The 24,593-nt window shown below is 42.0% G+C and overlaps 2 protein-coding genes across 3 annotated transcripts; one reads left to right on the top strand and one right to left on the bottom strand.

Annotated features, from left to right (window-relative positions):
• Positions 1-944: 944 nt before the first annotated feature.
• LOC134796306 (protein HID1) lies at positions 945-21,257 on the bottom strand. Its single transcript, XM_063768390.1, has 17 exons — positions 21,095-21,257; positions 20,802-21,015; positions 19,729-19,871; positions 18,810-18,863; positions 18,210-18,403; positions 17,590-17,731; positions 17,351-17,422; positions 16,741-16,935; positions 16,108-16,198; positions 14,572-14,802; positions 10,092-10,256; positions 7,293-7,416; positions 5,897-6,000; positions 3,581-3,738; positions 2,263-2,426; positions 1,534-1,692; positions 945-1,247 (listed from the first exon to the last, which is right to left on the bottom strand). The coding sequence occupies exons 1-17, from the start codon at positions 21,236-21,238 to the stop codon at positions 1,184-1,186; spliced, it is 2,418 nt and encodes an 805-aa protein (XP_063624460.1). The 5' UTR covers positions 21,239-21,257; the 3' UTR covers positions 945-1,183.
• Positions 21,258-21,389: 132 nt separating this feature from the next.
• On the top strand, positions 21,390-22,688 carry LOC134796300 (acyl carrier protein, mitochondrial). Of its 2 annotated transcripts, none has more exons than XM_063768385.1 (3): positions 21,390-21,592; positions 21,946-22,059; positions 22,238-22,688. In XM_063768385.1, exons 1-3 carry the CDS (start codon positions 21,425-21,427, stop codon positions 22,415-22,417), a joined length of 462 nt encoding a protein of 153 aa, XP_063624455.1. In that variant the 5' UTR covers positions 21,390-21,424; the 3' UTR covers positions 22,418-22,688. The 2 variants fall into 2 exon arrangements, with proteins under 2 accessions (XP_063624455.1, XP_063624454.1); XM_063768384.1 differs by lacking the exon at positions 21,946-22,059 and adding an exon at positions 21,792-21,911.
• Positions 22,689-24,593: the final 1,905 nt, after the last annotated feature.

Genomic DNA, 24,593 nt, shown 5'->3' with positions numbered 1-24,593 from the left:
TTAAATCATCGACCTCTTGCATAATGCGTCACTATAATTAGTCTCACTATGCTTGCTATCGTAAGGGTCGTCTGCCTATCCATATAGTTCACGTTACAAAAGCTGTCCTGTTCAAACGACGCATGAAAGGCAAATACTATTACTATACGCATTGGGATATCTATATATCTAAACACCGGCCCTACGAACACTAAGAATGGTGCTAGTTCAGCGGTGTCACTCACGAATTCGAGCCAATAGTACAGTCTAACGCAACTAGTTACGCAAAGGCGTCAGACTGCACGATTGGCTCGAATTCGTGAGTGACACCTCTGTACTGGCACCATTCTTAGTGCTCGTAAGGCCCGTCTATAGATATGTCAATACCGGTATTAACATTTTAGGTGGGAGCGATTTAAATTATAACTTCCCTCGATATAGTTTTAAAACTCGGTATAGATGTTCGTGTGCGATTTGTGCTTCGACGCGTCGGTGAAAGGAAGTAATACTTCAAAGATATAAAATGAGATGGTTGGACATCTCAACGACAAATGATTCTTTTTTTTGTATTTTTTTCTTTGGTGAAGTCAGTCAGTCAACTATGAGTAAAGCAAATTAATTTGATGATATAGAATGAGTTAAAAAAATGAAATTTCAATGCATATGGCGCTGCATTCTATCTTTTACTACAACATCAGAGGGTGTAGCCAAGGTGACGCGATAGTGCCAATTGAAAAATAAAAAAGTATCAGAATCTGATATAAACGAAAAGTGATTCCATATACATATTATTAACTTGTATACAATAGTGATATAATCAAACTTTTCAATCTCGTATCTCACTTAGGCAACTCAGCAAGCTTCGTTGCGTAAACACTGTACTCGACTGAAAAGCTCTCTATTATATCACGATTGTATAAAATACTATTATTGGCATTAAGGATATACGATTGATAACTTTTCTACGCCCTCTGATCTGATGGCATATAGATAACAAATGTGCGAATTTTACAAAACACAGGCCTTTTGCAAGTTAAAAACCATGTTACAGGGACTTAACAAAGTAACTCAGCAGTAAGTAAAAGCAACAGAAGTTCCTGTATTATGTATAGTTTATATAAGTGTATATAGTATTTATGTCGACTGACTGGCTCCCATTTGCAGGATTCACAATAAATACTCAGCTGCCACGGTACTTGATCGCTCAAACTCGCTGGATCTCGAACAGTTTGACGTCCGTGTCGTACCATATCGGCGGGTCCACGTTTCTGCAATTGAGAGTTAAATAATATTAGCGGTAAGTAATTACATCAACAAACAATTATGCACTACAACTGTAACGAAAACCAAACGCGAGATTCTGGTAGGCGTCCAGCTTCCGTAGCTCAATTGGGAGAGTTAACGCACGGATTGCGGAGGTTGCGGGTTCAAGTCTTGCCGGAAGCGTAATATTTAAATTTTTTGCTTTAATATAAAATCTGTAACGAATCTCGCCTGAACTAAATTGAGTATGTATTGCTTATTAAGTAATGATACGATCCATTTGTGACGCACCGTATGTATATGACGCCCCACATGTACGTGCGGAACCAGGCCGCGGTGCCAGCGTTGGCCTGGTACTTGCGGATGAGGATGGGGTGCGGCACCGGCAGGAGGCCGACCAGCGTGCCGTGTTGGAGGAATCGCAGAATCTCGGACTCGTCCGTCAGGCCCCTGGGGAGACTTTGATATCAAATGCGTGGGTTGAGCAGGGGCAGCACATGCCCGTTGAAAAAAAAAAAGGTCAGTGATGTCCTTTAATCGATTTTTCCAGATATTAGTCTATATTAGGTATGCCTTTCTTCTTCTCAGTCGTGCACTCTTTTCAGAGTGATCGTGGCTGTTTTGGATGACGCACATGGCTGGTCTTCATTTCCGGTTATGTTGATGGACTTTAAAGTTTCTCTTTCTCTTGGTATGCCTTTAAATGTAAGTAAAAAAAAGTTTGTCTGCAGCTCGGTGAAAAGATTGTGAGTTTGAAAGTGTTACGCAAAAGCAAGACGAAAGATTCAGAGCCAACTTTCTTTATCATCGTGATATTGCCTATATTGGGTAAGGTAAAATTTGATTAATGTTCAATAAGGAGAAAGTATTCATCTTAGATAGTATCCCTTAGGGTGGTATTCCACTTGTCCAATTTCTTTGTCCAATATTGCGTCTCACTCTCTCATTAAGCAAAATGTGAGATGCAGTACAGTACATATTGGACAAAGAAATTGGACAGATGGAATACCATCCACTCACTTGTCGATGCATATCTTCTCCACCTGCGGCACCAGGACCTGCAGCAGCCTCATGATGGTCTGCAAGGGGAGCTTGCCCCGCCAGCTGGCGACCCACTCGGCGCTGGCTCGCCACCCGTCCGTGGTCGGGCTGCGGATGCTGGTTGTGGACTTTATGCTGTCCCGCTATAAAAAAATTGCTTGATTAGTTTCGAAAAGAAAAGGCTTTATGACTTCACGACTAGTCATAAACATCATCATCATTATTTAGATTTTACTATTGCTTTTAGGTATACTACACTTGAACACACAGGTATTAACTCCTAAAATAAACTGTTAACATTGCATGCTCACTGCCGGATGGCATTCTGTACACTCATTGCGACTTACCACCGAAAGCGAGCTACATGGAGTTTGAACTTAACTAGAACGAGGCGAAAAGTATTTATGCGAATTAGGCGAACTTTTGCACCTCTGGACTGGAGGTGGTGCATTAGGACAGGGGTCAACAACCCGTGGCTCGTGGTAAAATTATGGCTTTTAACTTGGCCAACATTTACCATAAGGACTACTAGGTATAGAATGCTAAATACAAACAAAATGGCATCGCTTTTATTAGTTGTAAGATTAAAATGTGTCACTAACGAGATTGATCCTTAGATGATAATAAATGTGTTTTTTTTTATTCTGAAGTGTTGGTGGCCTCAAACCTTACATGTGTCCTCGGCCACTGTGTTTCCTCTCCATCAGTCTCCGCCGCTACGACTTTCCAACAGGGATTATGTGTTTTGTAGCGACCTGGTGTTTTCTATCGCCTGGTTGTTTCTAGCGGTTGAGCGCTGGGGTGCGCTGACTCGCGCTGTCATGGCTGCGATTGCTATAAATGTAAACCTTAAGGTGCCTAACAACAACAACAATTCTTACATGTGTCCTCGGCCGCTGTGTTTCCTCTCCATCAGTCTCCGCCGCTACGAGTTTCCAACAGGGATTATGTGTTTTGTAGCGACCTGGTGTTTTCTATCGCCTGGTTGTTTCTAGCGGTTGAGCGCTGGGGTACGCTGACTCGCGCTGTCATGGCTGCGATTGCTATAAACGTAAACCTTAAGGTGCCTAACAACAACAACTATTCTTACATGTGTCCTCGGCCACTGTGTTTCCTCTCCATCAGTCTCCGCCGCTACGACTTTCCAACAGGGATTATGTGTTTTGTAGCGACCTGGTGTTTTCTAGCGACTGATTGTTTTCTAGCTTTTGAGCGCTGGGGTGCGCTGACTTGCGCTGTTATGGCTGCGATTGCTATAAATGTGAACCCTAAGGTACCTAACTACAACAATTCTTACATGTGTCCTCGGCCGCTGTGTTTCCTCTCCATCGGTGATGGCGTCAGGCTCGCAGTCTTCTCCGTCTCCGCCGCTGCGACTTTCCAATAGGGACTGCGTGTTTTCTAGCTGTTGGGCGCTGGGGTGCGCTGACTCGCGCTCTGTCATGGCTGCGATTGCTATAGAAAGAAAAAGTTGAACAGTTTATTAAATTTCTGTATTAAATAAAATAGTTGATACATGATGTCTATTTCGTTAGTATACCAAAACCAAATTAAACCAAGCCAAAATCGACTTTCAACATGTTCATACATTGTTTGTTACAAGTGAAGTTAACATAAGCCATTAAAAAAATACGTTGTGATAGGTACGTCAATTTAAAAGCTCCAAATTAGTACAAATGTAGTGCATAAATGTAGTGCGTATTTTCACGGAAACGTACCAACGTGTCTTGCTATTTCAGTCAGCCTCGGTATAAAAAGTACTGAGGTTGACTAGCAGTAGCATGACAAATACGAACGTTTCCAAGAAAATACGGCGGAAAACAATTATGCACTACTTCTGAATCTATCGTGCCTAATATTGAAAATCAAAAGTGAGAAGGTACTGAAGAAACCAAAATGTCGATTTCGTAATAAAAATTACAAGATCAAAGGTTTACCAGGAGTGTCCGGTCGCTCACTGCTAGGGTACATACCGGGCATGTCCGGCAACGTCGCTCACTGCTAGGGTACATACCGGGCGTGTCCGGCAACGTCGCTCACAGCTAGGGTACATACCGGGCGTGTCCGGCAACGTCGCTCACAGCTAGGGTACATACCGGGCGTGTCCGGCAACGTCGCTCACAGCTACGGTACATACCGGGCGTGTCCGGCAACGTCGCTCACAGCTACGGTACATACCGGGCGTGTCCGGCAACATCGCTCACTGCTAGGGTACATACCGGGCGTGTCCGGCAACGTCGCTCACTGCTAGGGTACATACCGGGCGTGTCCGGCAACGTCGCTCACAGCTAGGGTACATACCGGGCGTGTCCGGCAACGTCGCTCACAGCTACGGTACATACCGGGCGTGTCCGGCAACGTCGCTCACTGCTAGGGTACATACCGGGCGTGTCCGGCAACGTCGCTCACTGCTAGGGTACATACCGGGCGTGTCCGGCAACGTCGCTCACTGCTAGGGTACATACCGGGCGTGTCCGGCAACGTCGCTCACAGCTAGGGTACATACCGGGCGTGTCCGGCAACGTCGCTCACAGCTAGGGTACATACCGGGCGTGTCCGGCAACGTCGCTCACAGCTAGGGTACATACCGGGCGTGTCCGGTAACGTCGCTCACAGCTACGGTACATACCGGGCGTGTCCGGCAACGTCGCTCACTGCTAGGGTACATACCGGGCGTGTCCGGCAACGTCGCTCACTGCTAGGGTACATACCGGGCGTGTCCTGCAACGTCGCTCACTGCTAGGGTACATACCGGGCGTGTCCGGCAACGTCGCTCACTGCTAGGGTACATACCGGGCGTGTCCGGCAACGTCGCTCACAGCTAGGGTACATACCGGGCGTGTCCGGCAACGTCGCTCACAGCTAGGGTACATACCGGGCGTGTCCGGCAACGTCGCTTACAGCTACGGTACATACCGGGCGTGTCCGGCAACGTCGCTCACTGCTAGGGTACATACCGGGCGTGTCCGGCAACGTCGCTCACTGCTAGGGTACATACCGGGCGTGTCCGGCAACGTCGCTCACTGCTAGGGTACATACCGGGCGTGTCCGGCAACGTCGCTCACAGCTAGGGTACATACCGGGCGTGTCCGGCAACGTCGCTCACAGCTAGGGTACATACCGGGCGTGTCCGGCAACGTCGCTCACAGCTAGGGTACATACCGGGCGTGTCCGGTAACGTCGCTCACAGCTACGGTACATACCGGGCGTGTCCGGCAACGTCGCTCACTGCTAGGGTACATACCGGGCGTGTCCGGCAACGTCGCTCACAGCTAGGGTACATACCGGGCGTGTCCGGTAACGTCGCTCACAGCTACGGTACATACCGGGCGTGTCCGGCAACGTCGCTCACTGCTAGGGTACATACCGGGCGTGTCCGGCAACGTCGCTCACTGCTAGGGTACATACCGGGCGTGTCCGGCAACGTCGCTCACTGCTAGGGTACATACCGGGCGTGTCCGGCAACGTCGCTCACTGATAGGGTACATACCGGGCGTGTCCGGCAACGTCGCTCACAGCTAGGGTACATATCGGGCGTGTCCGGCAACGTCGCTCACAGCTAGGGTACATACCGGGCGTGTTCGGCAACGTCGCTCACTGCTAGGGTACATACCGGGCGTGTCCGGCAACGTCGCGTTGAGCGTGCCGGGCTCGGCGGGCTGCGCGGGCCGCGAGCCCTCCATGGCGAGCTCCGCCACCGACTCGGCACTCGTCGACCTGCACAGGTAAATCAACGGTTATGGGACCATCATACAAGCCCAGTGGTTCTAGCGACGACATATGGAAGGGTCAAATATTTTCTTGTTGTTATTCTGTGATTCTGTCCCATCAACCTGGGGGAAATAGTAACTCAGTCTGTTAAGCTCTGTTTTCCTATTCCTAAGATAGCGGTGCCGTCATATAGCGGCCGTCTCCATACTAAATAATACGACTAAATATGGATGAGTAGTATATTGTATGCACACGGCTGCTATATGACGGCACCGCAATCCTAAGAAACCAGAGCTTTAGAGGAGATTGGACGTAATTGTGCAAACGGAAACCAACTACACAAAAAAATAAAAATCGAACATGAAATAAAAATTTGAATAGAAATTATGACGACCAGTCTGGCCTAGTGGGTAGTGACCCTGCCTATGAAGCCGATGGTCCCGGGTTCGAATCCTGGTAAGGGCATTTATTTGTATGATGATACAGATATTTGTTCCTGAGTTATGGTTGTTTTCTATGTATTTATATATTATATATATATCGTTGTCTGAGTACACACAACACAAGCCTTCTTGAGCTTACCGTGGGGCTTAGTCAATTTGTGTAACAATGTCCTATAATATTTATTTATTTATTATTTATTTATTTATGACGTTATTCATAAACGCGTTACTGGCCTGAATTGGCTATGAATCGTTTGTCTTTATCTGTAATTTTGACTTAAGTATTTGTAATAAGGGATCATCCATTAATTACGTCACACGAATTTCTAGGTTTTTTACCCCTCCCCCCCTCCTTGTCACACTTGGTCACATTTTGCAAACCCCTGCCCCCTTGGTGTGACGTCACATTTTAGGCAATTTTGTTTTCAACGAAATCGACAATATTAACTCGGCATTATTTTTTAAATAAAAAAATATTTTTGATATATAAATATTAGTAATTTTATAACACAACGAAAGTTACATCCAAAATCTCATTATTTAACTGTACAGCGAATAAAAAAATATAAATTAATTTTCGGTTACTGATGAAGTTAAAGTGACATCACAATGTTTGTGACTCCCCCCTTCCCCATGTCACAACATGTCACATTTTCTTGACCCCCTCCCTCCCCCTAAACGTGTGACGTAATTAATGGATGACCCCTAAAGGGATAAAACATATTTTAACTAAATCAGGCCCGTAAAGTTTTATGAATAAGTGGGTAAGTTTGTAGAGATAGGAACAGGTTGGTCAATGTACGAAATCTTTCGCGCTTAGCGGGTACTTTATCAAAAATAACTGGCAGTAATAACCTGGGCAGTTTGTCGTGCGTGGCCTGCAGGGAGCGCGCGATGGCGGTGTGCTCGTGAGGCAGGTTGGCGAGCGCGTGGAACACCGCCCGTTTCCGGATGATGGTGTATACTAGGTTCGAGTTGCCTGGAAATTTCAACATTATTAGTACTATCTGTATCTTTAGGTATTTAAATAAATATAAACAAAATCTACCCTCAAATGGCTCCTTAGGCCAGTTGAGGGTAGATGAGAACATTATGATCAAATAACGTAGGTTAAAGTCAGGTCGTTCACTGATCCGGGCGGTTTTTATTTGGTTGGTTAACCAATAAATGTTATAACTACCCGAAAACGTAGAAATTGTTTGTTTACTTTTATTTAAACACCTAAAGATACAGACTTATAAAAACAGTGTCAGGCAAAAACATTGTTTTGCGGCAGCTTTCAGAGTTTGAAGGATCTTGATAAATATTCCACTTACTTTACTTTAGGAGTTACAGCCCCAAACGATTTGATATACAAATCTGTTGCTGCCTTACGTTCTACATATATTATTTAGGTTATAAAGATTAAAAAGATAGAAGCAGTGTGTTGTTAAATATATCTGAAAACTACTTTTGCTGATTGGGGTCCCTTTGTTTCCCATAAAGTTTTAAGTCATAATGTATTGTTTGTCATATTAACGTTAGTCATAAAACTGAAACCGTTAACTTTTCAGAATTTTCGTAAGGTTATTCTATAGATAGGTTAGGTTAGGTAAGGTTTGTTTTATGGCAATCCTGAAATGTTACGCGTTTCTGAGAAAAAACAATTATGACTAACGAAAATTCGGACAAACAATACATTATGACTTAAAACTATTTGGGAAACAATAGAGACCCTTGCTGATTATTTTGTTAACGGCCAAAAAACATATACCGCTCGGCTATCGCAAACAGTACATCCCATGCTGGAATGACAGCACCGAAAGACTGTGGAATGAGTTTAATCAGACTGGTGACCGAAATACTGCCCATGAACTGATCAGATCCCTGAACGAAGCACGCCAAACGAAATGGGAGAGCACCGTCAGCAACATGAATTTCACGCATTCTAGCCGCAAGGCCTGGCACGTCCTCAAGCGCCTCACTTCTGGGACCAACAGTCCAGCTAACCACACAAAAGTCAACCCAAGTGCCATCGCCAACAGGATGGTGAAGCTATTAAAGATGCCTAGCGAAAAAGTGCATACCCGCCTTATCCTGAAGCAATTGAAGGAAATGAAGTCTCATGCTACTCCTGATTGTAATTACAGCTATAGTGATAGGGCGTCACTAAATCTGAAGTGGCAGCGGCGATCAAAAATATTAAAACCAATAAGGCTTGTGGGCAGGACAACATTTTCCCGGAGTTTATAAAATATTGTGGCCCCCGCACGCAGCAATGGCTGGCATCATTCTTCACGAAGATGATTGAGTCAGGAAAAATCCCTGCCCCGCGTAAATATGCCAAAATAACCGCAATACTGAAACCGGCAAAACCAGCGGATAATCCTGAAAGCTACCGACCCATTGCACTCCTGAGTGTGACATACAAACTTTTCGAGAGAGTCCTCTACAACCGAATCGCGCCAGCAATCGAAGCGCAAATCCCTCAGGAGCAGGCGGGATTCCGCCCTGGCCGCAGCTGTAACGATCAAGTCCTGGCGTTAACCACGCACATAGAAAAGGGCTTTGACGAAAATCTCAAGTCCTCCGCGGCCTTCGTAGACCTCACCGCCGCATATGATACTGTTTGGCGCCAAGGGCTGCTGTTCAAACTACTGAAGGTCGTCCCCTGTATCAGGATATACAGAATAATAGAAGACGCCCTCACCAACAGACCCTTTCAAGTATTCTTGGGTGACAAAGCCAGCCGAGCTAGAATTCTCAACAACGGATTACCTCAAGGATCGGTGTTAGCCCCCATATTATTCAATCTTTATATACATGACATCCCGGATACCCGGTCTAGAAAATTTGCCTACGCAGACGACCTTGCCCTCGTCTCACAAGATCGAAGTATAGAGGAGACAGAACGCACCTTGCAACAGGATCTTTCCACTATGAAGGATTACTTTGCCCGATGGCGCCTACGCCCAAATGGATCCAAAACCGAAGTGTGCTGCTTCCACCTCAGCAACCGCCTAGCCAGCAGAGAACTCAACATCCGTTTTGGTGACACAGTCCTGACCCACAACCCTCACCCAAAATATCTTGGAGTCACACTGGACCGAAGTCTGACATATAAAGCCCACATGCAGAATGTCGCAGCCAAACTGAGAACCCGAAACAGCATACTTCAGAACTTAACGGGCACCACATGGGGAGCGTCAGCGGACTGCTTAAGAACGACCGCTTTGGCTCTAGTCTACTCTACAGCAGAATACTGTGCCCCTACGTGGATAAACAGTGCCCACACCCAAAACGTGGACAGCCAACTTAACCACACTATGAGGCTAATTACCGGGTGCATGAAACCAACTCCTGGACACTGGTTACCGGCTCTCAGCAGCATTGCCCCACCACACCTCCGACGCCGCCAACACCTCCAAAAAGAGGTCGACAAAATTCGTGCAAGTCAAATTATAAGAAGTCGTTGTACATTTATTAATTTACCATTAAACTGGTACTGGATGATGTTGTTAAACATCTCGAGCAAGAAGAACACTAGGTGGTGATGCTGCGGCGCCGATAACAGGAACCAGGGCGTGCTGAACGCTTCCAGCAGGTGCAGGAGCTTGCTGGATGATACCATCGAGAGCGTTTTCAGGTACGGCGATAATGTAAACAGGTACTCACCATCGAACTGGTACTGGATGATGTTGTTGAACATCTCCAGTAAGAAGAACACTAGGTGGTGATGCTGCGGCGCCGAGAACAGGAACCAGGGCGTGCTGAAGGCTTCTAACAGGTGCAGCAGTTTGCTGGATGATACCATCGAGAGCGTTTTCAGGTACGGTGATACTGTAAATAAATACTTTTGTTAGGATTCGTTTAAAGACAATATTTAAGTTTTCTTAACCTTTCGAGCCAATTGCCAGTTTCAAAAGGTAGCAAATATGAGAAATGTAGACGTGAAGACTCAATTCTCTTTAGAAACCTTGATATTCGCTATCAAATTGATTTGCCAGCTTATCTAAAGCACTAGTGTGTTTACCATTCAGCGGGATAGTGAGTAGACAGTCAAATGGCGGCCGCAGAGGCTAGTGTCCCGTTGTAATTATCTTGTGGAACACAAGTACTAGTAGATCAGCATGGGAGCTGGTAAAGACGGGCACGTCCATGGGCACGGTCGCCATGTAAGGCTTGTTAAGTCGTTGTATGTATAACAGGGTGTTTTAATTACCATTGACAAGAATAGTAAGCAGACAATCAAACAGCGACTGCAGACGCTGATGCCCCGTTGTAATTAGTGTTGAGTCGCTCACTCGTGAGGCACCTCATTTGTACCACTCATTTTGTTAATTTGTCGCAGTACTTCATACCGCAAAAATGTCTTACATCACTCCTCTATTCATTTTACTCATTTACTCGCGCGCATCACAAACACCTCTTGCCACACAAATCATTCACACACTTCAAATTTAAAAAAACTCTTATCCTTTCAATTTCACTCGCGACCTTCAAAACTCATACGCTCCTCATAACCTCGCAAGAGAGTCCCTGGATCGCGCGAGGCGCTCGAGGTGCTCGCCCGCTCGCCGACACTCAAAACTCAAATGAAGAAACGAGTAATGGACGTAATGGTCCACACTGTCAACTGCCGAACTACAAACCTTATTGCAACGACAAAAGGTCCACCGAGAAAAGCATTGAGTTTGTACCACTCACCGCCTCTCTGTGACATGAACACCTCAATCCTTTCAAAATGAAACAATGAATTAGAAATACCCAAAGAGGGAGTGAGACAGACACGCGCCGTACTTCAATATCGCCTCGCGTCACCACCGAAAATACGTTAAAAATTAAACACGAAAGACAACAAGCGTAAGCGCTGCAAGCTTTCATACATCTTACGCCTTTTTGATCCTAACTTACGTGTCAAAATGGCGCGAGAAATCAGTCTCAAAACGAATTTCGACGTGTTGCTTCTCTGTCGCACTTGTAAATTCGTACGTAAGTGTGACAGGAAGGCAACATGACGAACTTGGTTCGCGGTACGCCCTCTGTATACCAGGCGGGCATTTACGAAGCTTGCTTGGAAACAGAAATCCCTTAAGTAACTTAAATATTATTGAAATATAATACGGTAGCGTACACAATTTATGATAATTTCAATAAGTTTCAAGTTTATTAAATAAAAAGTAAGTATAATTTTCATAGGTAAAATAAAAATGTAGATGTAAATTATACCGATTTGAATTTGCAATACTTTTTATTAACATTCTTTGTAAACAAACGACTTCGAACTGTCAAGTTATGATTATGACATATTTATATTTATTTTGTTCGTACTTCGTTCACTACCTAGTTAATTTTAGTTCTCTAATACCTAATACCTAGTGATAATTCTTATAATCATAACAAAATATGGACATAGTTTTTGCCAGTAAATATACCCGCGGATCTTCCTTGGTGCCTTTTGCATGAAAAAATGAAGTGTAAATGTAGCCGGTGCGGCAGGCGCGAATGGTGCTTTGTTTATTATCATATTGATGATATTACTGTTAAATTATCTGAGGTGGTAAGTTAGTCACTTCTATATAATAATGACTAGTGAAAATATTGAATTTGTTCTCCTTAGTTTGTTAAAAATGTGGTAGTTTTATGGTTAATAGGTACTTATGAAATATATCACTACATATTATAAAACAAAGTCCCCCGCCGCGTCTGTCTGTTTGTGGGTTTGTTTGTATGTTCGCGATAGACTTAAAAACTACTGGACGGATTTTCATGTGGTTTTCACCTATCAAAAGAGTGATTCTTGAGGAAGGTTTAGGTGTATAATTTGCTAACCCGTGCGAAGCCGGGGCGGGTCGCTAGTGATTATTATACTTAAAATTATATCAAGTAGCAAGGAGGAGGTCTAAACAATCTAACAATAAAAAAGAGCTACATTAGAACAAGTTTCATAAAAGCAGCAAATTAAGTTAGGTACTTTATGTTCTTAGTTTGATTCTAAAATTATCTTTCTCCTAAAAGTTCTATTCTTAACCTCCAGAATTGCACTCCAATTAAATATTACTACTTATTTATTTATAAAGGAAGTGATGAATACATAAATATGTATATACATTAAATATTTTTGTCGCCGTTGGAGTTAATGGAATAGTCGATGCTGAATATATGCTAGTACCTCACCTCATTTGAAGTAAGACATTGTAACACCTCATTTTAGAAAATGAGGTACTTATACAAACTCATTTTAAATTGATGTCCTACCCATCACTAGTTGTAATTATCTTGTGGAACACAAGTACTAGTACATCAGCACGGGAGCCGGTGAAGACGGGCACGTCCATGGGCACGGTCGCCATGTAAGGCTTGTTAAGTCTATGTATGTATAACAGGGTGTTTTGCTTACCATCGACAAGAATAGTAAGCAGACAGTCAAACAGTGGCTGCAGACGCTGATGCCCCGTAGTAATTATCTTGTGGAACACAAGTACTAGTAGATCAGCATGAGAGCCGGTGAAGACGGGCACGTCCATGGGCACGGTCGCCATGTAAGGCTTGTTGTGTTGTGTGTACTGACTTACCATTGACCAGTATAGTGAGTAGACAATCAAACAGCGGCTGTAGACGCTGATGCCCCGTAGTAATTATCTTGTGGAACACAAGTACTAGTAGATCAGCATGGGAGCCGGTGAAGACGGGCACGTCCATGGGCACGGTCGCCATGTAAGGCTTGTTGTGTTGTGTGTACTGACTTACCATTGACCAGTATAGTGAGTAGACAATCAAACAGCGGCTGTAGACGCTGAAGCCCCGTACTAATTATCTTGTGGAACACAAGTACTAGTAGATCAGCATGGGAGCCGGTGAAGACGGACACGTCCATGGGCACGGTCGCCATGTAAGGCTTGTTGTGTTGTGTGTACTGACTTACCATTGACCAGTATAGTGAGTACACAATCAAACAGCGGCTGTAGACGCTTATGCCCCGTAGTAATTATCTTGTGGAGCACAAGTACTAGTAGATCAGCATGGGAGCCGGTGAAGACGGGCACGTCCATGGGTACGGTCGCCATGTAAGGCTTGTTGTGTTGTGTGTACTGACTTACCATTGAGCAATATAGTGAGTACACAATCAAACAGCGGCTGTAGACGCTGATGCCCCGTAGTAATTATCTTGTGGAACACAAGTACTAGTAGATCAGCATGGGAGCCGGTGAAGACGGGATCGTCCATGGGCACGGTCGCCATGTAAGGCTTGTTGTATTGTGTGTACTGACTTACCATTGACCAGTATAGTGAGTAGACAGTCAAACAGCGGCTGCAGACGCTGATGTCCCGTAGTAATTATCTTGTGGAACACAAGTACTAGTAGATCAGCATGGGAGCCGGTGAAGACGGGCACGTCCATGGGCACGGTCGCCATGTAAGGCTTGTTGTGTTGTGTGTACTGACTTACCATTGACCAGTATAGTGAGTAGACAATCAAACAGTGGCTGTAGACGCTGATGCCCCGTAGTAATTATCTTGTGGAACACAAGTACTAGTAGATCAGCATGGGAGCCGGTGAAGACGGGCACGTCCATGGGCACGGTCGCCATGTAAGGCTTGTTGTGTTGTGTTGTGTGTACTGACTTACCATTGACCAGTACAGTGAGTAGACAGTCAAACAGCGGCTGCAGACGCTGATGCCCCGTTGTAATAATCTCGTGGAACACAAGTACTAGTAGATCAGCATGAGAGCCGGTGAAGACGGGCACGTCCATGGGCACGGTCGCCATGTAAGGCTTGTTGTGTTGTGTGTACTGACTTACCATTGACCAGTATAGTGAGTAGACAGTCAAACAGCGGCTGCAGACGCTGATGCCCCGTTGTAATAATCTTGTGGAACACAAGTACTAGTAGATCAGCATGGAAGCCGGTGAAGACGGGCACGTCCATGGGCACGGTGGCGGCGTAGGGCTTGTTGTGTTGTGTGTACTGACTTACCATTGACCAGTATAGTGAGTAGACAGTCAAACAGCGGCTGTAGACGCTGATGCCCCGTTGTAATTATCTTGTGGAACACAAGTACTAGTAGATCAGCATGGGAGCCGGTGAAGACGGGCACGTCCATGGGCACGGTGGCGGTGTAGGGCTTGTTGTGTTGTGTGTACTGACTTACCATTGACCAGTATAGTGAGTAGACAGTCAAACAGCGGCTGTAGACGCTGATGCCCCGTTGTAATTATCTTGTGGAACACAAGTACTAGTAGATCAGCATGGGAGCCGGTGAAGACGGGCACGTCCATGGGCACGGTGGCGGTGTAGGGCTTGTTGAGTCGCACGCCGAAGTTGCGCTCGCCGGACAGGAGGAGGAGGATGAACACGCCGATGTGCATAAGGCCGACGCGCGCTGTGGATGTATGGAGCGGTTTAGACTGGTTAATGATGGATATAGATATATAGCGATACGGTGAGGAGGGAAGGTATGAGTAGAATTAGATATAGTTAGTCCGTTAAGGCGGTTATAAAAGTAAAGGGTGGTTAACAAGCCTAATAAAATAGTTTTTCGATTGACAGTATTGAAAGAATCTTTAATATTTGAGTCCCTTACTTCACGGGATGAGATATGATTGATGAGATTGAAATGAGCAAAAGGTAAATCCTTTTGCTCGAACTATTAAGTGTTGGCATTTGCTCATAAGATAAGAGAAAAATATTTTTTAAGGTTTTTGTTTTTATTACGAGTTCATGAATGTTTTTATTCGTTAAACGTATAGCTGACAATTCCATCATGCTTAGAAAAGAGACAACATAACATGCAATTAACTCATTACGTCGACTCGTTACTCGTATGGTTACTATGTTATTCAATAATGTATGCAGCCCATATGATATGTATACATATGTGGGGCATATTTAGAACACCGAGAACGAGTGATTTGTATGATTGAAAATGAATTGAATATTAAAACTGATTTGTTAAATGTTTAATAATGTAAGGCGACGAGTAATGTATAAATTGATTGTTTTTTGGTAACAATGTATCCCATAAATTACTTATAAGCAGTAGTTAATATAGGTTTGTTTTATTTTAAAAGTTTAGCATAGCCGTTAGTTCGCTGCCATATCGCTTACCATCCGTTGCGGTAGTTTTCAAACGAATACCTAGTGAATAAAATATACCTCAAATTGCTGTATTTTATATAGTGCATGTGTTTGTCTTGGTATCTTTTTCAAATAAATTACTAAAATACCACAATGGGGAGCTATGATGTGTCTTGACCTTAATATTATATTAAAATATTTTACATGTGATATTAGATATTTATCGCTCAATCTAGCAAAAACGGCTAAACAGTTTTGGATCAAACCTTATTAACATAGCCCTTTAGATAGATAGATTTATTTATTTCATAAAACACATTACATTATAAATTGTAGGCATGTCAATCTACAAGAATTCATATTATGATCGTCAAAAACAAGGATGTCACAACAATATAATCAATAAAATATCAAATTAAAAATGAATTGATAAGATTTTCAAATATATTCTGGTTTTACATTCTGGTATTCACCTCTTAAGGCGTGAAAAGAGGGTTTAAAGTTAGTATGGGAATACTAATCGAAGGCAAGGGTCAATTTATTCACAGATGCCAATAAATTGCACGCGGACAAAGTCAAGGGTAAAGATTAGTTTTCTGTAAACACTTACACTGGTCAGCGCGCGAGTCGTTGAGGTGGTACAAGATGGGCACAAGCACTTCCAATACGTCGCTGCTCTTCAACACGTAGTACATGAATTTCTGAAAACAATACAGTCAATAAATCCCACTTCAACATTTTTCTTACTGGGGCCCATTTCTCGGACGGTATTAGACTAATATTATTAGTCCACGAACTGTCAAATCGTATGGGTTACTATGTCAACACACTAATAATTAGACTAATACCATTTGAGAAATGGGCTTCTGGTTGAGGATATTTCACTAATACTAAAACTGCATTTCAGGTACGAAGGCACAGACCAAAACAGTACACTAAATATAGCTTTGTGTAGTAGTTTTAAACCCATTTCCTCATGGCTCATGGGCCACCTATAAAGCATTGAATATTCCATATTTTTATAAAAGTAAATTGTGATGATTTTTCTCCTGACTGTGACGCACACTGGTCCCAAATCGAGTCTTCTTTTTTGAGAATAAAAGTAGAAGTTTTTTCTCCATACATTATAATTTTCATATTTTTATTACATATGTATGGGGCAGGGGGTTGTTCAGCAATCTGGTAACGTCGCGCAGCACGAAGGCAACACATCGCGCTGAATAAGTTGTATAATAACACTAACCTTGTTATAATCGCACATCTTCCAAAACAGAACAAGTAACTCCTGGTGTAAGGCCACTCGCTTGGCTGAATTAGGCAGGTATGTCTGTGCCAGGGGGTTGTTCAGCAATCTGGTAACGCCGCGCAGTACGAACGCGAAGTCCTCGTCGCGGTGAATGCGGGAGAGGTAGTTGATGAATAGGTTGTCAGGGAGGGCCTGGGGGTTATTGAAAACTTATTGAGTTTTACTATGCAGAAATGTCAATAAATAAATATTAGTGGACATCTTACACAGATCAACCTAGCCCCAAACTAAGCTAAGCTTGTACTATGGGTGCTAGGCGACGAAATACATACTTAGATACATACTTATATACATAGAAAACACCCATGACGCAGGAACAAATATTTGTATTCATCACACAAAGGGTCACTACCCACTAGGCCAGACCGATCGTCAAATGGAAAATGTCAGAATGTAATCCTGGTCACGGCACCGAATTGTAATAATTCTCCCCAAGCTTTAATTTATTAATTTAACTCTTACTCTCTCTTCCGTTAAATAGCAAAAATACTTTATCATAAGCAAACGTTACATTTTGAACAGTCAATTTTACAACATATGGGCTCACCTCGTCAGAATCTTCATTCATAGCGTTGCTTGTGTCGTGGTCCAGGGTAACGATTAAAATTTGCAAAGCAACCTGCAAGAAATCTTACTTCAATAATCTTATTTCAGACTCAGCGTACTAAAACAAATAAATATTAAATCAACATTGTGCAGGAAACAAGTATTTAACTTATTTTACATGATAATTTAGGAGTGTTTAAAAAAATAGGCTATAAGTGCTTATAATAGTAGTAGCTATACCTCGACCAGAGGTTCCAGCGTGTCACTGAAGAGTAGATGGTTGTAGGGCAGCCCTAACCCCACGGGATCGTAGGAGCATACCGTGTTTAATAGGGACGTGAAAAGTGGCAGGGCGTGGCGGTTGTCTGGGCTGGTCAAGTACCTTTAACGAAGATTACGATTAGAGCATACAGATGTAATGCATAATTGTTTTCCATCGTATTTTCTCGGAAACGTTCGTATTTGTTATGCTACTTCATACCTCAGTACTTTTTGTACCGAGACTGACTGAAATAGCAACACTCGTTCGTACGTTTCCGTGAAAATACGATGGAAAATAATTATGCACTACATCTGTATATAGATTATTATCGATGATGTTGCGAACTCCTTTGTGATCAACGTCCCATATTTTAAATTTGTATTTTTTATGATTCTTTACAATATGTCACTCTAAAATAAATGGCTATACGTTTCGGGCTTGTTTTCATTCGGGCTATACTTTATCTAATTTCCTACATCTGGCGACCGTGACAGGACTTTCCTACAGATATAACAACTCAGTACAGGCCGCTTCGTGTCATAACGTACTACAGGAACACTTAATTGGACCTCAAGTCATTGCAGTAAGGGTTACTCACGCGATCCACTTATTGTGGTGTGTCTGGTGTGGTGGCTTATACACGGTCTCACTGAAGGCCGTGAGCAGTAGCCGTAATAGTTCAGTCCGGGCCGCTTCGTGAGCAGCGCAGCGCGGCGGCGCGCGGGCGAAGCCTACTCCGCCCGCCCAGATGTATTCGCAGCTGTCCAGGGAAGACAGTTCCTCGGCACGCTCCTGATGAAGTAAGATTGATTACTCAGCGTAGAGGATCTATTAGATAACAGGTGTTCTAAAATAACTAACACATAAAGTTTTTTATTATAAAGTGGGGAGCAAAGTAGGCACATTTTATTTTACGGTACAAAACGTGTCAACAGGAGACGAAGCCCTTAGATTCGGTAGAAACAGAAATCGTTTGTTACCAGTATTATTTCATAAGATTATGTTTAGAGTTAGGTAAAATTATAATAAACAAAATCAGGTATTTTCACACAACAACAACAAGATTTTCTTTTTCATAATTTCCTATAAGTATACACGGCGGCCAAAATCAATATTCTATTTTAGGATGAGTTAATAAACCAAATACCAGAGATAAGTTCATTCATAGAGATTAGATTCTGGTATCGATCGTACTTACCGGTCCGGAGCGGCGTGTGCTCGCCACAGTGAAGTCTGGGCAAAACAGCAGATCCTGCAAGTTGTTATCAATGGTTAAATTAAAAATAAAATTAATATTCCTTCTTTTATTATTATGGCCCCACAGAATGCTTAATAATGTATACAAGATATGTCTATATATTTAATTACACAATCATCTACCGCGATATAATTTCATTGTAATTATATCGCGGTAGACCCGTTTGTGTAATTAAATATGTGTACAAAACGCGAGAGTTTAAAGTTTATGTCTAATAGAAAGGTATACATATGTAGCTTCGTAGGGAGGGAGTATCGACTAGGCATATTTTATGCCGCAGTGCTCTCGTCATTTGTTATCATTATTACTCAAGGACATAAAGTTCTCATGAAGTATACAAGAGTTAGTCGCAATCGCAATTAGAATAGGAACTAAAGTATGATAATAAAACACTTCCTGTGATGTTTTTTTTTTACGAGAATACCAATTTTTTTATTGTGATAAAAAAATATCAACATAAATGTTTTATCTGCTATCTAGCAGCCCTTTTACGTATATTAATATCTATCTTAAATATTTTTAAATTTCAATTCATTTTTTTACATTCATATTGCATTTTTTACTTAAGTAAGAAGTTTGATTGTTCTATCCTCTAAAAATTTATTTTTAATGAAAATTAAATAAATATTAATAATTATCAATGTCAAATAGTGTAATTAACATACATCGGGGTTTTCGGTACGGGAATGATTTTGTGTATTTATAACTTTGTTTATTGTATTAAACGTAGGTAGTAAGGTCCAAATGTGCTTCGAAATGTTGCCACTGGCTTTACCTATGCTTTACTTAACTTCTTTACCAATAGACTGTTACTTATTGCTAAATTAAATCGCAAACATCATCGCAATGCAGCACTTACACAAACAGCATTGATGAGAGACTGTGCCAGCGGCACAGACTCATTCTCCGCAGCCGGCAGCGAGGACCAGAAGAAGCTCTGCCACTCTGGCTCCTCTAGCATGTAAGGGAGCACCCGTGTAAGCAGTCGCGCGCAGTTTAAGGCTGCAGAAAATGACAGATATCAATGATTGTATTGTAGCACGGGCAGGTTTCCGCAACTCGACAACTGGCGCCTATTTTGCGTAGTGGGGTAGGCTAGCCTAAACAGCCTAACTCCTCAAGAAATCCTATCAAACCTTTAATGTTGAGTAGGACCTCAGGGAGATCTCTTGGAGATCTGAGATGTTTTGCCCTGTATGGAGCCACTCCATTCCAGCACCTCATAAAAGGATGTCTCTTCTGTTTCCATGCACCCTTGGCATAGGTATCAATGATCCAATCCTTGTTTTGTACCCAAGATATTAAAATGATAGATTGTCCAGTTTCACCAACCAATCTGTTATTTTAATACTATAGCAAAATGAGTGGGTAGTAAATTGGGCAAACCAAACTGTCTGTCACATTTTTATCTGGGATAGAAAACCAAAACTAACATTTGGGTGCTTTTTTATGAATGTATTTCCATATAACATAAGATACAATATCAATAAAAGAGTTATGATATACAACACCAACACCACATGGCCATAATATTCACCTGAAGATTTGTGACGATTCTCTTTACACAACAGCATTATAAAAGAAATACAGCCACAGAACATGATAAAATAACAAGAAGTGAATTCGTGGATTAATATTTATTACCTATACATAAAATGGAAAGAGGAAATTTCAATCATTCTATGACTTTTGATAGAAACTAGTTCATTATAGTTTTTCATAGCAGTTTGCATTACTAGTAATGTATATTTACATACTACAATCGTTATAAAATCGATAAACAGTCTTAGCTATGCAATAAGTCAGATTGCTGATTATAATTCAAGGCTACACTGATTTCACCTAGACATACTCCATAAAGCTAAGTGTGTCATGCTATTTCTCTGTTTCTAACCTACAGTGCAAACTATTTATCAGTTTATGAAAACTTACCGATCTGTTGTTCTCTTTGTGTGCGGCAGCTGCTGTCGACGGTCTTCACGAGCTTCTCGACAGCCTTGTACACGAGCGTCGCCAGATTATTGGGCGACTCCTCGCGCAGCGCACGGATCTCCGCCCCCGGCACCAGCGCGAACACATCCTGCACGTTCGTCACGCTCTCCGACCAGAACTGGTCCCAGAAACTGTCATCCGACGCATCGATAGGCTGCATAAAGTTAACAAATTGATTCATCAATAAAAACACCAACGCAAATCTAACATATGCGTTTTGATTCAAGTCCTACCTGGGTTTTCGATGTCAGCTGGACCACAGCTTTCCGAAAGTTTAATTTTGTGTCAGCGTTCCCCATTTTTAATGTTTTTATTAATTGTTTAGACACATTAAATCCATTTCCATACGTACGTACTGTGGGAAAACAAATCGACATAAACTGACAGGAAAATGACAGCGAGCAAGACGTGTCATAAAGCACAGTGTTTATTTTTTTTAACTATTCAAGACAATGCTTTAAACTCCAAAATTAACATTAAGGAATGCCTTCCTTATGGCAACACTCGAAACGTCTTATCTACTCTATCTTGTCTATTGCAGTAAAATATTTGAAGCCCGAAAAATGGCTGCTGCGAATCTTGTCCGAAGTGCTTTTAGCGGATTATTACGAAAATCCACAACATATAGAACTCCGGTAGTATGCCGGCTTTCAACCGTCGTTCTACAACAAAAATACCATACAGTGAAAACCGCTGTAACCTTATACAATAACAAGTACCTGCAAGATGGGGTAAGGATCACGTCAATCAATACAATGTTTTTTATAGATTTCTGGGCAATAATCCTTTCCAAATTGACATTATATTTTATAATACAAACTTGGATATCGTATATTTAAGTTATAAGAATATAATTTGTCTCATTTTATATCATAACCTCAATCAATATATTGCATAACAAATGTGTACAGTGTTACTAAAACTGTTTAGGTGCAATCTCATCGTATGCAACCATACTCGTCAGGGCCCCAGACGAAGCCCTCTCCGAAAGAGATCGAGGAGCGAGTGCTGAAAGTGTGCCAAGCTTACGACAAACTGACTCAAGTCAAGGTACCTATTCATTATTTGTTAAATTTTGTTTCAGAGCCAGAAAGTCGGTGTCCGCCACTACAGTGCGGGCCCCCCGCTCTCGCTTGAGCTCATACAACAGAGAGTCCTTCTAGTTCTGAAACTTTATGACAAAATTTGTGCTGAAAAGGTAGAATAAAATTTAATATCTCCAAAATTATTCCTGACTGTGACACACATGCTTTTTGGTAACATTCATTGAATTATAAGACGCTTCTTGTTTAAAACTTTTAGTTTTATTAAAAATAAAGTTTACCAAAACAAATTTATTAACCTTATGCTATAATTATAACTGTTTCTCTTTTCAGTTGGATGTGAACTGCCACTTTATGAATGACCTGGGCTTGGACTCCCTTGATCATGTAGAAATCATCATGGCCATGGAAGACGAATTCGGTTTTGAAATCCCTGACGGAGATGCGGAGAGGCTTGTAAGGCCCAAGGACATTATCCAATACATTGCCGACAAAGAAGACATCTATGAATAAATCAAAATCATTTCAAAATTTCAGTAATTTTAGACCAAATGCACTTGACATTTAAACTTAATTAAATGTATGTTCAGTTGGTGTAAACTTACTAAGTTTGAATAGTTTAGTTGAACTATTTGTTGATAAAGATCAATATGGCCGAACATCTGTCTAAGGGGAAAAGTGTAAAATCTGTTTTTATTATATGCCTGTTAGAACTAGATCATGTGCTTTTTATTTGGTCAAAGCTATTCTGTGGTACCATTACAATAAACTATTAGATTATGAAGTATTTTGTATCATTCACTTCATCACTTGTGCCATTTTGCATCCAGCATATTTTGAAAAGCAATATTATTTACATCGAATAGGCACTACCAGCAAGTGTTGATCTATCGATTAGTAGTTGATCATTAGATTTATTAGAATGGGCATCAATTGATGCGCCATCGGAGTTTCAAATTTTTTTTTATGAGGATCGAAATTAGACGTATTTTTGCAAACGGGAACAAACCCACACCAAATGTTTCTATACCTCTCTATCTCATTCAAATGTTAACTATAGTGTTTTAACATTAAGGTTCGATTTTCAATGAGTATTTTATGTGGGATGGTTCCCGTTTGCAAAAATACTTTCAATCTCCAAAATGAAAGCTTTTCTTCATATCCTGTAAAAATTTCAAAGAACATTTCCAACTTTTTTTAATTGTATAAGATTATAGGACCATATGGTAGTTGTGCTATGCTAAGCAAAGCAAGTACTTATTGTATAATATAAATGAAGCAAGCTACAGTGAATACACAGTATCTCTGTCTAAATACCTATGCCTTTCTTTCTCTATGTAGGACCTTTACATCAGGCCATTTACTAAATTTCCCAACACTTAGCTAAAGAAGACCACCTTAACTTGAACCCTGTTTTCGTAAAGTTGTTACGACCCTAGGTGTCAAATACGCAATAATTAGTATTTGGGGTCGCAGACGTGCCTAGCTAGGCTACGGTACGGTAAGTACAGTAACGGCTTGCCATCAAGCTGGTCGTACACTTGTTTGCCACCGATATAGTAAACAAATCTGTCTACAAAACTTGCTGATTACAGGGAATGATTGTATGCTAGTTTACGGCTTTGTACCTAGTCCACTTATATGTCTATCTATACCTATTCACACAGGCGTCTTACTTATTTATTATTGTACTCTATCGCTATGAGAAAATAACTAAAATATACCTACGAGTATACGTGCTGGTAGGTTTTGATAACTGCGTGTAGCGAACCTAGGCCGCTGTATGACCTACATAGATATGTAGGTATACGCACTATCGACGTGACCCGTATATTTTTGCCTGGATATATTGATTTATGCTCAATGACGCCGCGCGCGGTCATCCGGAACGAATAGGTATACTTACACATCTAGATCAGCCGTCGGCAACAAGCGGCCCGCGGGCCGCATGCGGCCCGCGAACCTCTCGCTCGCGGCCCGCGAGCCCACCTGGCTATTTTGTATGTAATATTGTCAAACAACAATGTCTGATAAAGTCACACATATTAACAAAAGTGCGGCCCGCGTCAACTTCTTTAACTACTATGTGGCCTTTGGCTGCTAAAAGGTTGCCGACCGCTGATCTAGATAATCTCAATTTTAGTGACTAATTAGGTATGCGAGAGATTTGCTCAAGTAACTAAAGATATTCTACCCTCGTTTTGCTACCTAGTTCATAAGTACGAAGTGGTACAACATATCCTGCACCTAAGTAGATAATTATACAATTCTGCGCTAGCAAAGTGTTTTCGTATTCTAGAACTTGTTATCTACATACTGTTTCAGTTCTGACCTTGGAACTACTACGCCTATTCTATGGTTCGAACGTATGCCTACTGTAAGCTAAGACTACCTACATCTAAGAAAGGAGTCGGGACCACCTGCGATGTCGGACTAGATCAAATTCAATATAAATGTTATTTGAAGGACATTACAGTTCATTTTTCGTCGTAGCTCACAACACAACGATCTTTGACACATCTGGATGTTGTCAAAGACGTATAAAAAGTCTCTACTCTAGTGTAAACAAAATGTACCAAATTACCAATAGACCCAACAGAATCTTCAACATGGTTTTTTGCAAGGTGTTTCAGTTTATACCTAACGGCCATCCGATGAAGTTGTATGTATAGCGCGGCGTTCCCCGATG

This window comes from Cydia splendana, chromosome 13 (genome assembly GCF_910591565.1).
Source record: "Cydia splendana chromosome 13, ilCydSple1.2, whole genome shotgun sequence".
Lineage (NCBI taxonomy): Eukaryota > Metazoa > Arthropoda > Insecta > Lepidoptera > Tortricidae > Cydia > Cydia splendana.
Note: the sequence above shows the minus strand (reverse complement) of the source record. Positions and strands in the feature narration are given on the sequence as shown.

What these genes read in the sequence shown, in the direction of transcription:
- LOC134796306 (XM_063768390.1), bottom strand. Translation starts at nt 21,238, where the DNA reads ATGTCGATTTGTTTTCCCACAGTACGTACGTATGGAAATGGATTTAAT. An exon ending in AGCTGACATCGAAAACCCAG is followed by an intron (nt 21,016 to 21,094) that starts GTAGGACTTGAA and finishes AACTTTATGCAG; the next exon opens with CCTATCGATGCGTCGGATGA. An exon ending in CACAGCGGCCGAGGACACAT is followed by an intron (nt 2,427 to 3,580) that starts GTAAGAATTGTT and finishes ATTTTTTTATAG; the next exon opens with CGGGACAGCATAAAGTCCAC.
- LOC134796300 (XM_063768384.1), top strand. Translation starts at nt 21,425, where the DNA reads ATGGCTGCTGCGAATCTTGTCCGAAGTGCTTTTAGCGGATTATTACGA. An exon ending in ACAAGTACCTGCAAGATGGG is followed by an intron (nt 21,593 to 21,791) that starts GTAAGGATCACG and finishes AAAACTGTTTAG; the next exon opens with GTGCAATCTCATCGTATGCA. An exon ending in ACAAACTGACTCAAGTCAAG is followed by an intron (nt 21,912 to 22,237) that starts GTACCTATTCAT and finishes TTCTCTTTTCAG; the next exon opens with TTGGATGTGAACTGCCACTT.